Source organism: Hirundo rustica, chromosome Z (genome assembly GCF_015227805.2).
Source record: "Hirundo rustica isolate bHirRus1 chromosome Z, bHirRus1.pri.v3, whole genome shotgun sequence".
Lineage (NCBI taxonomy): Eukaryota > Metazoa > Chordata > Aves > Passeriformes > Hirundinidae > Hirundo > Hirundo rustica.
Window position 1 is genome coordinate 35,213,012 of NC_053488.1, and position 18,063 is coordinate 35,231,074.

General features: G+C 40.9%; 2 protein-coding genes across 7 annotated transcripts in view; both read right to left on the reverse strand.

Annotated features, from left to right (window-relative positions):
* Positions 1 to 7,005: 7,005 nt before the first annotated feature.
* Positions 7,006 to 7,560, reverse strand: LOC120765752 (interferon alpha-2-like). The gene has a single exon (XM_040090926.1). The coding sequence runs from the start codon at positions 7,558 to 7,560 to the stop codon at positions 7,006 to 7,008; it is 555 nt and encodes a 184-aa protein (XP_039946860.1).
* A 6,924-nt stretch (positions 7,561 to 14,484) lies between these two features.
* TJP2 (tight junction protein 2) overlaps positions 14,485 to 18,063 on the reverse strand; it is a 60,612-nt gene continuing 57,033 nt past the window's right edge. For all 6 annotated transcript variants that reach the window (XM_040089440.2, XM_040089438.2, XM_040089442.2 and 3 more), the window contains 3 exons: positions 17,544 to 17,882; positions 17,031 to 17,116; positions 14,485 to 15,402 (listed from right to left, as the gene is read on the reverse strand). In XM_040089440.2, the coding sequence (XP_039945374.1) occupies positions 15,231 to 15,402; positions 17,031 to 17,116; positions 17,544 to 17,882 (597 nt within the window). In that variant the 3' untranslated portion in view covers positions 14,485 to 15,230. The remainder of the gene's footprint in view (positions 15,403 to 17,030; positions 17,117 to 17,543; positions 17,883 to 18,063) is intronic.

Consider the following 18,063-nt stretch of genomic DNA (forward strand, 5'->3'; position numbering starts at 1 on the left):
GGATGCTTTATGAAGAAAGTTAATGGCAATCCTGAAATGCTTCATGTGATGTGGAAAGAATTTCATTCTCTTCAAACAGGAAATATCACCAGGCTAAAACATCTGTTCCTTTTATGCACAGCTTTTGTTTCCAAATCCTTGCTATAAAACCAATACGCAGATGTGTTTTTAAGAAAAGAAATCATGTGTCTTAAAATTAATTTTCAATGTTCCTGTTAACTTTATGTGTCCCTTCCTCGATTATTAATTTTTTTGGCTATGTGAATTTAAGCCTGTGTTGGGCAGTGGATTATGCTTCTTTAAGCACTGGTAAGTCACATCTCTGAAACGTGTGCTTAGCTGTAAGTACGCGTACCCATGCTATTCACCTCACTTAAAGTGTAAGCCCTGGGCTGCCTGGGCTGATGTGGTGCTGCACTGGCCACTCTTACTTCTCACTAGCAGGTGGAGTTATTTGCACAGTGCTGGATGATGTTTGTGTTGTGTGACCATGACTGCTAGGGTGGAAAGGAAAGCTGTGTGGATGCAGCACGGGAAGCAAAGTCATCTTCACTGCAAGCAAGTAATGGGGAAACGTGTCAGTGTTTTCTTCTGTACTCTGAAGTCAGACAAAAGACAAAACAGCAGCCGTGCCATCTTCACAACTCCCACACCCAGAAGATTATATAAATTCAGCAGTAACCCTGGCTTGCAAACAGGTCCTGCTTCACCAGAGCTGATTTGCTGGTGTCATCTAACCAAGCAAGCCACACCAAAGTTCCTGGCTGCTTTAAGATGTGAAGAGCTGTTCTGCAGGAGCAAGCATTGTGCCACAAGGGTCCAACAAATAGATACACAGCTGGCAGGGGAGTTAGCTTTACAATTTCATCAGGTGAAAAATTATGTTTGGAATGATCCCAGACAACCTGTTCAGCTTTGTTCATAATTTTGCATTTTGCCACCTTTCCCATCCAGACCTCCCAAAATGTCACTTGGAGAAGGGTGACAGCCTTACCCTCCTTGCTTGTCAGTTGCTGTGAGTCACTGAGGAACAGGTCATATGGTCTCTAGATTCACCTGTGTACTTGTAACCAGCCCCACCACTCTAGGGGAATATGCTGATTCAGGGGATTCATTATTTTAAAGCACTGATTTCAAGCATTGGGACTACAATATTACCCTAATCCCCAGGCTCAGGTAAACAATAGAAAGCTACTGACTAACTTCTCTGCATAGGATAAAAATGCAGGCTGATTATTATAACCTGGTTTTATTGTTCTTAAGGAATCTGAATCTGAACATGCAGGGACAATATAATCTGGTCTTTTAGGGTAACAATTTTTTACAATTTATTTTTCTTCTAGGGAACAGTGTAAATAGCATCTATTATTTTCTGTTAAACATACCTAGCCCTTATCCCTTATCATATCCTTCCTTCTCACTCCCAACCAGCCTCTGTCCAGCAGCATGGGAAATCCACAGGTTTTGCTTCGGAGGCAGTGGAAAGATTAACTAAATATCAAAGGCATACCCAGTTTTAAAATAAGTCATGTTTCGACAGTATCTGTGCCTCCTAATTCACTGCTCTCAGAATCATTGCTGAATGAGGCCCACAAACCCATCAAACATGTTACTACAATAATAAAGAGGAACTACTGCTAGATGGGCGGGAAGATTTCACTTTATTTAAGTGTTAGTCCTCACCAAGTCTCTCATAACGGAAGTTGTGATGATAGCTTCCGACATTTTCTAGGAATTTAATGGTTTGCAGAAATACTCAACTGTGGAGAACCGGGAAGAAGAGGGAGATGTGCCCTATTTTTCTTTAAAAAAACCCAACCGAACATAGAAGTAAAAACAAACCAAGGAGAAAAAAGAGAAAGCAAACTAAGTGTTTAAATATCTTGAATTACTTCTAGTGACCGGTAATCATATCCAACATAAATCCTTTTAAAATGCAAGTCAGTAGCTCTGGCAGGATTTAATACTTGTTGCAAAGACAACACTGTGAGTTCTACGGCAGGCAGCAGGAATTTATTTTTAATTATTAAAATATTACAATCCCAAGAAAACGTCTGTTATGGCCAAGGCAAGCTTTTCCCAAAACGTGGAGACCAAAACAGAGTACAACTCAATCCAAAGAAACTTGAAAATAAAGAATATTAATTGCTTAAAGAGAGAGCAACATTTTGAAAAATAGTTGAAGTCAAATAGGCTTTATAACTTTGTTGAAGGAAAGCTTTCTTTTTTATATAAATATATCTTTCAAGATATTTCTTTTCTGGGAATTGTAACACACAGTACTCCGGTTAAATCCAGAGGAAGTTATGCAGGTTCTGGTCTACCAAGATAAGAAACTTAAGGAATAGTGTAGACAGTAAGAGTTACTGTGAGTAGATGTGTTGGTAACTGGTGTGCAGGGGCCAGATATGCTATTTGAAATCTCAGTATTTAATCTCCCGACTGTAGATTTTGACTTTGCAAATACACTTGCATGCTTTAACAGTTTTTTTTTAGAAGGAAGTATTAATTGTATTTACTTTTACATGTTCAAAAGCAGATGATATTATTTGCTTAGAACACTGAATTCCTCATTGATAAAGGTAACATGGTTTTAGGATTCTAACTGAGCATTTGGGCTCAACAAGGTCGATCTTAGAAAATGTACTGACCTTGCTGCCTCTTGTGTAGAGAACTGAGGCAGGACATGAATTTCCCTGTACTCATCTGCTCATCACTTGCCACTGCTTCTTCCTCAGTTCCACTGAAATTAAACCACTTCACATGAGATGAAATTTTCAATTTTGAAGTCATACTGAGAGAAAAAATATTAATTCAGGACACAACTAATGAAGAGTCTGGATGGTGTTTAGAAGTGTGGTGGGGTTGGCGGTGTGTTGCTGCAGAGGTGTGGCCCCACAGCTGCACTGCAGCTTCCCTCTAGTTTGCAGGCTGGACTGTGGCACTGGGATGGGTGAAGGCTGAGAAGAAAGATTGTCTTCACATTCCCTGTCAGGTGATTGCTCCTCTGGGAACTCTCAGCACTGATAATGCCCTTGCACCTTCCTGAGGACATCATGATGTCAGTAGAAGTGTGGGAAATGTTGGTGCAAATTACTTATACCTGCCTATAATGAGGATTAGAAGATTTTTTAATATTAAAAAAATCACCTTATTGAAAAGTATCAATTACAATCTTACCTGCTTAGTTCATATTGTTTTGCTTTGCATTAAATTTCTGAGGCAAAGTAAATTCATTCTCTCAATTAAAACTGAGAACTGACACTTTCTTTCAGGATTTACTCTGTATCTTTGTCACCCTCACTTCTTGGTCTTCCCTCTGATTGCTCCCTGGAGGAACCCAGTGTCCCTACACAACTGGGAGGGGGAAAAGAGATAAGGGCTAGCCCTGTCAAGGGGCAGACTGGACTGGAAGGGGTGAGGACCGGCAGGATGTAGCAGTCTGTGGGCACTGTCTTCCCATGAGCAAGCACTTCCTGATCCCTTTTCCTGCCCACAGCCCCAGCCTTGGTATCAGACTGCCTGCTCCACCATGGCCACCCCTGTAACTTCCCCAAGGTTGCTCTGAAGGACAAGCAACAAGGGCTAATCCTGGGTGATTGTTTGGAGAGTTATTTCCACAGGCTTTTGTCCCCTTTTGCTTTGGGATCTTCTTCTGCTCTGGGTTAGCTCCCCCTGCCATCCCCCAATTTAAAAATTATGCCAGAACTGATGGAAAAAGCCAAACAAGGGGACAAACTTCTTTGAACAGCTGTGGTTGATAGTTGACTGAGCTTTGTGAATAATTTTTTTTCCAAAATAAAGTCTGGAATAAGCATTCTTCAGCTCTGCTATAGCTATTCTTAAATTTCATGTGGAAGACAAGGCTTTTGACCACAGTCCCATAAATCTATGCCAAAAAACTAACTCTGCATAGATGAAAACTTGCCATTTTTAGTGTCCCCAAAAGTGCAACACAGTTAAGTCCAGCACAACACAGATAAACAAGGTGCTGTGAGACTAGCCATGAGAACAGCCATGGCTGTGACCGGGACCTGTGCTGCACAGCCCTGGGATGTTAGTCTTACGGAAAAATTTATGAAGCTACTTGCCTTACAGTCAGTCCCTTCTTGGAAGAATTTTGTTTCATTGGTGCTAAATTTTCCGTGGGGATTTGAGACTTCACATTTACTGTTTTATTAATTACCATTTGAAAATAATGCATGTATTTGCCTCATCTGTTTAACTTCTAGAAAAATACTAACTGGAAGAAATACCAGAGGGTTTCAGGTAGCCAGGGGCATAATATACAGCTCCTCTGGTAACTCACTGGCAATGAAATACATATTACTCCAAAATGTTACAAGGGCAAGAGAAAATGACATTCTGAATCTCCGTCTTTCTTACCTTATGCTTAAGAAATCTTACCTTTCTTTAAAGAAAGGATAAAACAAGGCATATTGGCTTTCAATTTTCTTTTTCCTTTTTATTTGTTACATAACTGTGACTATTCCAGGGTCCCCGTATTTAAATGTCTTCCAGATATCGTCTGAATACAAATAATTTATGTTGCCTCACAGCTGGCCAGAAAGTAATTTAAATCAAATGTTAACTTTATGAACTCCTGCTCATCATCTCTGAAATCTTCTTGTTTTCTTCAAGAATAGTTAATTTTTCTTTCAATTCCCTTCTGTGGACCAATAGCAGTTTATTGATAAGCATGCTCATAAAGAGCTGAAACACTGTCTTGCCAAAACACATGTACACTCGCCTAACATTTTTACATTTGTCTCTAATTTCACTTTGCCCTCTAGTGCCCATTCTGTTTTTTTCCCCACACTGCAAAGAAGTGTGTTGACTGAAATACATCAAAATAGATTTTTATTTGATGAGGAGATTTTTAAGGACAACTATGAATTTTAAAAAACCCTTAATGATATGTAAGTTTCTGAACAAATAGTGGCCCATAAATTAACATATTCCCATTGCAGACAAGTTAGGCAATAAAAACTGGAATCCCTCATAAGTGGGCAGCTGCAAAATACTTCATGCTATTTCCAAATTATAGGAAAAGTAAGACCATTTCAGTAACTGTTTACTGCATTTCAAAAGCCACCCAAGGATATCAGAACCAGAAGGGTAAGTAGCCTGAAGGTAATTTAATGTACAAGTTTGAAGAAGTACAAAAAAACCACAAGCAACAGAAATGAGATTTGAAACAGCCTCAGGGTGGGCCCATTTCAAGTGCCGTTCGTTATGAAGCAAAGAAATACATATTTTGTTGTAACATTTGTGGCAGGGTGTCACCAGGTAGAAAAATTACGCTGAATATTTACTATGTATTTTTTGTCTTTTTTGTTGTTCAGGATCATGGTGAAGTTGCTAGGTGTTTTTGTTTCTGGTATTTCAGCTTCATCCATGAGATCCATGTCTGCCATCTCTTCTTTACCTTGCATCTATGAGTGATAGAGAGGAGAGAATGGACACCCTGCAAAAGAGACGTCTGTCACAGATATGATACCTGAGACCCCATACACCATCACTGCTTTCATACCAGTCCATTTTTTGCTTAGATGTGCTTTTTATTGTCTCCCCTTCCAATGATACTTTTTGGAATGGCTGTAGATCAGAAAAAGCTTTAAAGTTGTTCTTTAGCTGATGCTTAAACCAACTTCTTGCAATTGTAACCATCTAGGACTAACTCTTCCCTCTTTTGGGATCCACAGATATGCTCTCTACTCTGCTTCTTTATGCCAGACCCAAAAGCCTGTGCCAAATATACATCAGGGTGGCCACAGATAATTTTTTTTTTTGTTTTATAAAGTTGTTGGGGTTTTACCAAACTTTAAACTATTTTTGGGGTAAAAGAGACTTGATAGAGCTCTGTTCCCCATGATCATAGCAAGTGATTAGGGAAAGCACACTGTTTGAAATGGAGTTACCCAGGGACAATTTCCTAAGGGTAAAATCCAGGCCCAGTTTTCTTGCAAGCTGTTTTAAGAAATTTGATTATATTGTAATTCTTATTGAAGAGTCTGGGGTTTGGAGGGGAAATTAACTGGAGGGCTATCCATCTATGTGGTTCAATTTGTGAGCAAAGGGAAAGAGGCGTATTTCATGCAGCAATAAAGCACAGCACTGGGTGGTGATGTTTGAAGTTGCAGTAGCCAGAATGAATATATCTACGAGCAAGTAGAATGTGCCACAGGCAGATGTGGCTTTAGTGTGCTTTTACATAGAAAAGTTACTTCAGATAATATTATGAAAAAAAGTTCAGGTGAATTGGAAACACTGGAGGAAGGAATGAAACCCTCACTCCCAAAGTTAGAGACAATATATTTCAATTAATAGTAACACTGTCCAATGTGGAGGTTACTTCAGAAGCCATAACTACTGAGAAAAATATACTATGTAAAAAAAAAAAAATCTTTCTAGAATTACTTTGCAGCTTTGAACAAAGCAAATGTTAGAGTTACTCAAATGTAAATAAATTTATTTGCTTGGAAAAGAGGATACGAACTTTCAAAGAAAATGCATATTCTCAACCTAAGTCAGGATCACTTAAATAAGCAACACATTGCTTTATCTTTGATGCAGTCCAAATCAGTACAAATCGAGCAACTCCTGTAAGGTGTGGGATGTCTAGTTCATTCACAAATATGTGATTCTCTACTTGTAGGTGAAATAGAGGTGGAAAGTAGCTGCATGTTTTCTTTGCAAAAACACCGTAAGATGTCACTATCTGTCAAAGGTTGCAGTATCTTCCTAGGGAGTAACCCCCACTTAAAATTCTTATAGATTAATTTATAGCTAGAGTAGACAGTTTACTTACTGAGGAAACAAATTACATTACATTGAATAATGTGTTACATTTGCAAAATTAAATTTCAGAAGAATAATTATTTAAATACAATATAAATTAACTAGAACACTGCCACAAGATAGGTCACAGAATAAATAATAAATGTTATTTATAGTAGTTGTTCCCAATTATTATAAATTATGTGAAGTTAAAATCTTTGTACCTTAGTTTTTAAGCTTCCTTGTCATCTTATCAATTAATTGGAGACATCTCCTCATTTCTGCACGGCTGATCTCCCAAGAGCACAGGTCATGTTGTTTGTCCTTAAGAAAGCAATCTATTTTTTGGAAGTACTTTTTCAATTTCAGCCTTCTGACTTCTTTACTCCAGAGGTGTTGGGTGTACTTTTTGATTACACATGCCTCCAATTGCTCAATTTGCAGATAAAGTCCATTTTGGAACTGATCCAAAGCTTTTCCATCCCAAGCAGCTAGAGTCAGATTTTGGCTAAAGATATAGAAGATATGTTGGAAGATCTCTTCAATGGCAACTCCAACAGTCTCTTTCTGCCTGAGCTGCAGAACCTGTGTAGGAAACCTGAAGGACATTTTCTCTTTTAGACATTGCTGAGGAAACTTTTTTCCCATTTTATCCAAGAGTCGCAAGCTGTTCTCGATCACTTTGCTTTGCTGCAAAGGGAGGTGGTTGCACTGAAGACTGGAGATGATGGTGGAGCTTGACAGTATGAGGCAAATTTGTATCAAGCCAAAAGCATTCATGATAAGAACAAGCTCTAATGTTCCTTCTTTCCTGTGTATAAATTCTGAGTGATATGCTGGGTGCATTGACGTTATTTGTAGACTCCCATTTCTTCAAAGTCTTGACATTTAATTATTCTGTAGGAGAAGTTTTCTTTCATCGTTTGTTGGTTTTTAAGGTTTTCCCCCCTGTGTGTGCTTTTGACAACACTTTCATTTTCTGCTTTGTGACTTCACAGTCTTTTCTTGTTTTGTTTTGTTTTGCTACTTTCTTTTTATTTCAGCTGGATATTAGAACACTATATATTTATATAAAATATGTGTTAGATTATTTATTTTCTCTACTATTAAATTACATAGGATGTATAATGAGAATTCAAAATAAAGAGTTACAGAAACACTTGTTTTCTTAATATTCTAGCAATGGAAGAACATGCTGGAATAAAGTAATATTTTCAATGATGGGTCACTGCTGAATACTACTGCCATCTTGTCTCCTACAGCATGATTTATAATTCCAAGCTTCTATTAAGCTTTCTCAACCTATGTTCTTTCAGGAAAAATGTTTTGTTTCTCTTGCCTTTTATTTCTTATTTCTTAGGGATACATATGGATACATGTAATTAGAATATTGTGTGTGTGTGTGTCTATAAAAATGTGTATTAATATGTGGGTTTTGATACATATACACTGCTAATTAAATGAAGTCTTGATCTCACTTAGATGCTATAAATGCCTTGCAAACACAAACACATTAAAATGGGAAGAAGTTAGGCACTTGGATGAAATACTTTTCCCCTCTTATAAGTAACTGAGCAATAATTAATATCGATGCCAGCCTTCTATATGTGCCGGCCTTATCTCTTATAGGAGAGAGCACAGGTCTGAATTCTGACAATAAATGGAAAGAGAATGTATAGGGATGACAAAAAATACAATTCAGCCATTTGCTTTCCTGTGCTGTATAACAGGCGGTTGTGACTATCACAGTACTTTGGGAACCTGGCCCTTGGTTTTGATTGTATTTTGGTGAAAGCTAGTCTTAAAATGCCATTTTGTTGTTCCCCCCTTTCTCCTGTGACTATATATGTGATTAGAAAAGCAATTGTCTGTAAGGCATACTGTCTGGATGAAGAGGTCAGATAAACTGGGGGTTTTTTGTCTGATACCTGTCTGTGTATTTTTTGTATAAAAAATATAGAAGACTGGCAGAAAATAAATCCCCTTAGTTCCCAGCTACTCCTGAGAGAACAGAGGGACTAGGTGCAGCTCGGCTTAATTTCTGATTAGAACCAACTTGTTGCTCTAAGTCCAGTCACATTCACTGAAATCCCAGAGGCACCAATAGTGTGGGTTACACCATAAGTCTGGTCTCATTTGCAACACAGTCACAAATTATGCAGTTTAATGATTTAACACAGCCTGGTTGACTTGAATAAGAACTTTCAAGAATCCAGCTTCGCCAATAATTCAGTTTATTGAGACATCAAGTTATAGTTTCTCATTGGATTTCCAGAGATAGATTGACTAGACATGAAAAAAGTGTACAGTGCAATGTACAAGTGTACTATGTGCTATATCCAGGTGTGCTCTGACACAGCTGGGGGTCAAATCTTGCCAAAGACGTGGCCCTGCTTTGGGGAGGAGAGAGGAGCAAGCCAACTGACTTGTCTGCAAGGTGCTCATGTTCTCAACCTCTGCCACGGAGGATTTAAAATACCAGTTTATACATATGGGAGAAGTGAACATGAGACTCCAGTCAAATACTGTTACTGCCAGCATGGATGCGGTGAGGGGGCAGCCAGTTGATGTTAATGACGGATACAGAGAGAGATTAGAAAACCTGTGGGTGCTGTGCAAGGGTGAAACACAGCACAATAGGGATGCCTTGGTGTCGCTCCCTTTTTCCCCTGGACAACTGCAGCAGTAAGGGTCAGCTACCATCCTCCTGATGAGCTGTCGCTCCATCAGCAAGCCATCCTGCCCACAGCCACCCCTCCACGACATACCTCATGGCTCTAGGCCTCATTCCTACAGTGTTTCTGCTCCGTAGTTGCACCCACAGCTACATGGTTGGCTTAATTCCCAGTCTGGTAGTCACTCCAAGGACATTGATGATACTGTTTTAGAGCTTCCTTTATGTTCAGCATGTAGGTATTTGGGAGGCTTTAAAAAGTTGCTTAAGCAAACTTGGACTGGATGTACTGCCAGTGTAAAGAAAAATGACAACAAAGAGTAACAAAAATCAGAGTGGGATACAAGAAGTGTAACATGAGATGAAATCTTTTCACATACTGGGAATGTTTATTTCTTTGGAAAACTAGCCTGAAATGCATCAGAAATCAGTAAAAAGTGTATGTATTTCAAGAAAATTATTCCCTAATGCTACATAATTTCCATACAATTTTCATAAACTTTACACAAGTATTTGTCCAAAACTGTGATAGTTATGTGAGTTTAATCCTTCTAGTGATCTAAACAGACAAGTTCTTTCTTTCCTTTTCAAAACAGTTTTGTTCAGGTTTCCTTCTTAGTGAAGGGCTAAGGACACTATACTGAGTGTCACAGTGGAAAATAATAGAAGATGGTCTCTTCCCTATTTCTTAAGATTGGGTATGTCCAGGTGTCTTTTTCTCTTGTCTGTCTTAACATGTTGTCTACAATTTCTCAGAGAATAGTTACACTTGACTTAGTCCACTAGGGTTTGTTTTCTGTTTGGTTTCATTTTTGTGTATTTGTCTAATAACAATAAATTGTTCCTCCATGGTCAGCCAGTTTCTTGATAATTGCACTAAGCAAAGCATAGTAGTGACATTGCATGATTCAGGACACAATCTACTCTAATCATCTATCTTTAGTGCTTCATTCGGGAACAAACAATTCATTAAAAGTAATGACTGGAAGGAGTAACTGAGTGCTACAAAGCTGTGGCACAGATGGCTGTTTATTTCTCTGCCCGTGGGTGAAGCACAGACCAACCACTCTAAGCTAGAATTAAATGAGGAAAAGAGTTAACAAAACACAACTGTGTTTCCAAGTAGACCTACCAGATTTTGGAAAGGTTATCTAGTCTCTGATTCACAGAAAAGATTTGCTCCTAAAAGATTGTCTGGCTATATATGTATTCATTGCAGGAAGACTAAAGCTAAACATATGCACAAATTTGTCTTTCTAACATCTTTAAAATGCTGTAAAATACTTCTCTGATGGAAACTTTTCATTACATTTTATGACACAATAGAGGAATTAAATGAATATTTGTTATCCATTGATTCTTTTCTCTCAGGCACCAAGCAAATGGAAAGCCTAAATTCAGCCTGTGTATAGGATGGCAAATGGAGCATTGAGACAGAACATTTCTACAAAATGGTCATCTTTTGACCTCTTAAAGCTACCCTGTGTTGAACCATTTAATCTACTCTAGATATCAGTTTCTTTTCTCCATTCAGTCAAAACATACTGATTTTTAAAAAGTCAAAGGTAACAAAGGAGTTTGAGTAGCACAAGACAGATTCCTCCCCATCTAGCTTAACACTGTTAAAAGAAAATATTTTTCTCTGTTATGCTTTCCATATAGCTATATCTCTTATAGGAGAGAGAGGGGTTTGGGTTAGAAGGGACTTCGTAAGTCCCTTGTGGGCAGTGCCTGAGGGAGCTGAGGTTGTTTAGCCTGGAGAAAAAGAGGCTCAGGGGTGATCTTATTGCTCTCTTCCACTGCCTGAGAGAAGGTGGTAGCCAGGTGGGGGTCAGCCTCTTCCAGGGACAGGACAAAAGTAAGTACACAGCCTCAGGTTCAGGCTGATAAGAATTTCTTCATGGAAAGGGTTGTTAAGCATTGGAATGAACTGCTCAGGGAGTTGATAAAATCACCATCCCTGGAAGTGTTCAAGAAATAACTGAATGGCGACCTTGGTGCCATGGTCTAGCTGACAAGGTAGTGTTTGGTCAAAGGTTGTACTCAATGATCTCAGAGGTCTTTTCCAATACAACTGATTCCGTAATCCTGTGATCATCTAGTTCCAATCCCCCTTGCCTTGGGCCGGAACACCTTCCACTTAACCAGGTTGCTCAGAGCTCCATCTAACCTGACCTTGAACACTGCCAGGGATGCACCATCCCTGGTGCTTCTCTGGGCAGACTGTTCCAGTGCCTCACAGCTTCACAGTGAAGATTTTCTCCCTGATATCTAACCTAAAATTACCCTCTTTTAACCTATAAGCCACTGCCCCTCATCCTACTACTACATATCCTTGTCAAAAGCCCCTCTTCAGCTTCTTTGTAGACTCACTTTAGGTAGAGGAGAGTGCTGTAAGGTAACCCCAAAGTCTTCTCCAGGCTGACCAACCACAGCTGCCTCAGCCTTTCTTCATAGGAGAGTTTCTCCATCCCTCTAATCATCTTCATGGCCTCCTCCGGACCCTATCCATCGGGTCTATGTCCTTCCTGTTCTGGGACCCCAGAGCCGGATGCAGGGTTCCAGGTGGGGTGTCACCAGAGCAGAGCAGAGGGACAGAATCCCCTCCCTTCCTTGCTGCCCATGCTGCTTTGGATGTAGCCCAGGACACGTTTGGCTGTCCTGCACCCTGGGCTGCAAGTACACACTGTTACCTCATAGTCAAGTTTTCAGCCATGAGAACCCACAAGTCCTCCTCTGCTGGGATACTCTCAGTGAGTTCACTTCCTACTCTGTACTCGTGTCTGGGATCGCCCTGGTCCATGTGCAGCACCTTGCACCTGGACTTGTTGAACGACACGGGGTTCTTGCGGGCTCACTTCTCAGGTTTGTTCAGGTTCCTCTGGGTGGCGTCCCATCCTTTTGCTTTTGTGTCACATGCGGCACTCAGTTTCATGTGCGCAAACCGGCTGAGCAGCACTGGATCCTCGCTGTCTTTGTCACTTATAAATATCCTGTCTTCCAGCTCAGAGTACCCAGAGGGCAACTGCTCTTACTCTTCAAGGCTGAGGCAAAAAAAGGCATTCCGTAGCTCAGCCTTTTCCTCATCACTCATCACTGTGTTTCGCCGTGAATCCAATAAAGTTCCACCTCTTCATCCTGGCTGATGATCCCTGAATGAGTGGGGGCCGGGAAGCGGGCGGTGGAGCTGCGACCCTGCCGCACACGTCCCGTCTGCCGTGGCGGTGCCCGCGCCCCCGGGGCTGCGGCTGGACGGGGGCGGCTCCGCTGGGCTCCCGCCGGCGCCGCCAGCGCCTCCCGCCGCCGGACGAGCCCCCGGGGGAGCGGCCCCGCGTTCCGCAGTAACTCCGGCTGCGGCCGCACGGACCGAGCTCAAACTGCTTCTCCAGGAGAGCGACGCCTCAGCTCCGTTACACCGCATTTAAATCGGTATACTTCATGAGTTCTGCGTATTTATATCACATATTTGCATTATACCGGTATCTTCTTTATCAATGATCTGGAAAGGGATCGAGTGCCTCCTCAGTGCGTTTGGGATGACACCAAGCTGGGCAAGCGTTGACCTTCTCGAGGGTAGGAAGGCTCTGCAGGGGGCGCTGGACAGGCTGGATTGATGGGCCAAGGCCTGTGGCATGAGGTTTAACATGACCAGGCGCCAGGGCCTGCCCTTGTGAATGCCCCGCAGGTTTGGGTCACAACAACCCCAGGCAGTGCCACAGGCTGAGGGAAGAGCGGCTGGAGAAGTGCCTGTCAGAAAAAGACCTGGGTGTGCTGGTCAACAGCCGGTGAACATGGCCCAGGGTGTGCCCTGGTGGCCAAGGGGATCCTGGCCTGGATCAGCAGCGGTGTGGCCAGCAGGGCAGGGATTGTCCCCCCGCACTTGGTAACTGGTGAGGTCACACCTCAAGTGCTGCGTTCAGTTCTGAGTCCCTCACAGCAGGACAGATACTGAAGTGCTGAAGCATGCTGAAGCAGAGAAGGGGAGGGGAGCTGGGGAAGGGTCTGGAGCACAAGTCCTGTGAGAAGCAGTGGGGCTGTTTAGTCTGGAGAAAAGGAGGCTCAGGGGCTCTCTACAAGGTTGGCAGTGAAGTGGGGGTCAGTCTCTTCTCCTAGGTAACAAGCGACAGGACAAGAGGAAATGGGCTCAAGTTGCACCAGGGGAGGTTTAGAGTGGGTGTTAGGAAAAAATCTGTTTATAGAAAGGGTGTCAGGCATTAGAACTGCCCAAGGGAAGTGGCTGAGTCACCATCTTTGTAGGAATTTAAAAGATGTGCAGATGTAGCAAGAACATGGTTCAGTTGTGGATTTGGCGCTGTTCAGTTTATGGCTGGACTGGAGGTCTTTTCCAACCTAATTGATTCTAATCTGAGTAGCACAAGTTTGCTCATCCTACTGCTTCAACAAGAAAATTCTACTTTTTTAAAGAGAGTGTTGCAGAATAATGGACTTCCTGAGGTGGAAGGCAGTCACAAGAATCAGAGAGTCCAGCTCCTGGACCTGCACAGGACCCTCCCCATGAGTCACACCTTGTGCCTGAGAGCACTGTGCAAATGCTTCTTGAACTCCGTTAGGCTGGTGCTGTGACCACTGAGCTGGGGAGCCTGTTCCAGTCAGTTCTGAACCACCCTCCTGGTGAAGAACATTCTAACGTAGAATAGAACGGTTAGGGTTGGAAGGCACTTTATTTTAGCAGATCATTAAAAAACCATCTTTCATATTGTATGATCAAAAGAAATTTTTCTCTATGACACTTCCAAGAATTTTATTGTATATGGCTAAAGAGCAGAAATGGTGAGGCAAAATTTAATATTCTAAAAGGTAAATCCCTTGCAGGAATTCCATAGTTTTGCACCAGTTTTAAATCACAACAGATTTTAAAATTATGTTCAGAACAGTGTGAAGCACATCAATAGTGATGTTTCCTAGTTACTTGAACAGAAGGAGAGGAGACCCTGAACTGAAACAGTGTACTCATGGAAGTCAGCGATTCTAGACTAATACTGTTGAAAAGAAAAATTAGATACACAAGGTTTGTCTAGAATATATACTTTATTATTTGTAATCTGTGTAAATTTTAATATGTGACTGAATTTTCTACACCATTTTCTCTGTTTAAGCACATCCTGGTCTTTTCCAACCACCCAGTGCATTGCACCTTTAATATGTACAGTCAGTTTTTATGAATATTGCATATGCATCTATAAACTTAGAAAAATAACATGCAAGGAAAATTGTTACCATGAAACTGATAAAAAATAAAGATAGGTAAAACAGTCAATCCCCTTTTTAGTGTGTTATGGCTTTGCACCGAGTATCAGATGTCAAAACAAACAGCTTCAGATGCTTTTTGTTAAAGGCACTTACTGTTCCTCAAATACACTTTCACATTTAGTTCTATTGCATTAAGAAGTGTATCTCTGGGATCATACTTTCAGAACACAGCAGAACAGTCCAAAAAGGCAGCATTAATAAAAAGGAAAAAGGGAGGCTTATATTAAAATATGAAAATGCCAACACAAACTTTAAGGATTTGGTCCTTATAAAACAGGCAACAGCATTCAGGCAATGGTGATTTCTTTTCATAGACGGTGACAGAATAATATCCCCAAAAAATGAACTCTTCCAGTTCCAGTGTATAGATATGTCTGAGTCGAGTAGTATACCCTCTAACACCACCCCCAGTAAAAACACAGCTTCTCAAGACTAACTACTGTTCCACTTTGGCTGCGCAGGAAGAAACCTCAGAAGAGTGTTGGACACGGACATGCTAGCAAGCCTACAGTTCTGTGTCTCTGTATCTGGAAGGCTGTCCATAGTAGCCCTTCTTAGAGTGGTCTGCCAGCTGCCGGCGGTACTCCTCCTCCTCCTCCTCCGCATCGCTGCCGTAACTGACACGGTTCTCCAGGTAAGGTCTAACAGGAGGCTTCTGCGGTTCTGGAGGCCTGGAGCTAACAGAACAGAACATGGAAAGAGAAAGAGATCATGTCTACTCCCATTATGAAAAACTGAAAAAAAGCTGTGCTTAATGGCCACATACAGCTTAGAAAGGCAGACGGAGCAAGTGAAACCACTTCTAGCCAATAAAAAACTGCATGACTATGGTAAACCTATCTGGAGAGGCATCTCATTTCCAACAAGGGTGATGCTCAGATTTGATGCACTCAACCTACCTGGAAAAATGCCAAATTGTTAATTTTTAACATCCCTGCACACACAGAGACATCAACAGCTTTACAGTACTCTATTCCCTGAGCAGAGAGGTTTTCAGCCTTGCTACCCCAACTGACATCTCCCTTCAATTAGTATTGCACAGAATTTTTTCTCTGCCTCCCTCTTCTTTTGCATCCTCAGTCTTCTGTCTCAAAGTCCACAGACTTCTTATGTGACATTTCTTAAATTGGTAGCCTTTTCACTCAAGGCTCTCCCTAAGGCTCTTAGCCTTAAAAGTAGGCAAAAACACCCCACACAACAGCCTTTTATACACTGTGGTGCTACACATTTGAGATGATATTAAGCAGACATAGAAAATACAAACTGTCAAGGCAGGGTATTTCCTCCGTTTCAAACCTCATGATTTTTGCAATCCATGCTCTGGAAAAACAGGATGGTATTTTCCTTACATCTTTCTCCCAGTGCTTAAATACTCCCTTCTAGGCCAATTATTAACAGTCCTGTCAAAAGCCAACAACACTGATTTCTCCATGTAAGCTGCAAACGTAGTGAATGATTAATTTTCATCACTTCTATAAAGCTTCCAATGCTATATAAAAAAGAATGCTTCTTAGAACCTGCCAAGAAATCCAGAAAACACCAGTTTTGCATTTTAGTATGTTTACTGTGACATCAAAACGTTTGACTCACTAGGAAGAAAAGTTCCATTTCTACTGGCTGTTGCTAAGATGCAAGAAAAAATTAAGAGCCCTGAAGAGCAGAAAACAAAATCCATCCTGCAGTGTGTTAGCTCTTGCAGAGGTGCCAAGTCCTAGAAATGTGCAGTGTGGAGGATAAGGTCACACAGTGGTCAACCCATCCATAACTTGATGAATTTTAATGAAAGACTACTCCTTTCATGAAAGTTGGTGTGTCACCTGTATCAACTTTCGTTCTTAATTTACCTAGCCCCACTACATATCTGTAAAGAATTTAAGTAATTAAGTGTTATTAGAACAGCAAATATTTGTTAGGATAGACTAACAGTCATCAAATATCTAGCACAGGTAGAATGGACATCAGAGGCCATGGATGCAGGCCAGCTTCTTTAATATTGATTGGGGCAAAAAAACTAGCTTTGCAAATATTTCAGTGAAAGAATATAGTGTTTCTTCCTAGATGACACAAATACTAAAAAAAAAAAAAAAAAAAAAAAAAAAAAAAAAAAAAAAAAAAAATCCTGAAATTAGTTCACTGAACTTTGCTAAAATTCTGCCCCACCTTTATGATAATCTTTGAGGCACTATAACAAAACGATATACCAAGGCAGGATGACTCATGTGAACAAAAACTGGCAAGATCATATTTCCTCCTGCCAGCAAAGTCAAGAATCGATACAGAATGTTTGGAACTGGATACACCTTACCTCATCGGCTGGGGCCAGTTCTGTTCTGACTTCTGTGTTTTGACAGGGACAGCATAAATATCCGGATGCTTCTGGGCTATTTCAAGCTTTAAAAGAAAGCAGAATAAAATAACTCTTCTTTTAAACTCTTCCATTAGGGATCCTATATTAGGAACTAGCAGGTTACTGCTACATCTGAAACAAGTACAAATTGGTAACATCCTATTGATATTCCTACAATTATATAATCTTTTGCTAGAGTAGTAATTCAAAGCACGCTTGAGAACAATGGATTGCCAAAAGCAACAGGATTATTAGAAGTCAGGTTTTTACAGTTACAATAGGAAACCTTAAAATATTACCTCTTTTTATACACAAATACACATGAGTGAGTGAGAGCATGTCTCTGCATGTGGTTTCCCAAACTTCTCCCTCCAAAAGCAACACAATGCTAAGGGCACGATTTTAGTTTTCAGTACTCTGGCTGTTCTATAGGTTGCAAAGCAAAGGAGGGGGAAAGGCACCTCTTCATACCCTGGCATTTTGGGCCTCTTGTAGCTCTTGCATTCTTTGCACCCTTGCCTTGTGATCCATCTCCTCAAATATTTTTACTTTCCTCAGTACTGATTTTGCAATATTTTCTTGTTCACTTCCTTCCTCTTCCACCTTTGCCTCCTCCTCCTCCTCTGCAGTCAGGACTGCTGGCTGAGAGTTTCTCAGAATGGGACGCCCAAAGGCAGGTTTCGCAGAAACAGGTGGTGGTGCTGCTTTAGCTGATGCAGTTGAAGTCTCACTGCTGACAGCAACATTACTAGATTTGGAGTCATAGCTCTTGGGGAAGTCATACGGATCCTCTTTGTTTTGTAACTTTCCCTGTAAGTGTAAACCCACAAATTTTACATCAGCAACTGAAATTTTAATTTCAAAAGAAGGCTTTAGCCTGAAAGTACTCACTTTGCCAATGTATTTATCAGGGTCTATCTTTATATGATGTAACAACACTTCAAAGATATTTGAACTGCTGCAACATTTTGGAGATATGCTCATAGACTAC

What these genes read in the sequence shown, in the direction of transcription:
- LOC120765752 (XM_040090926.1), bottom strand. Translation starts at nt 7,560, where the DNA reads ATGAATGCTTTTGGCTTGATACAAATTTGCCTCATACTGTCAAGCTCC.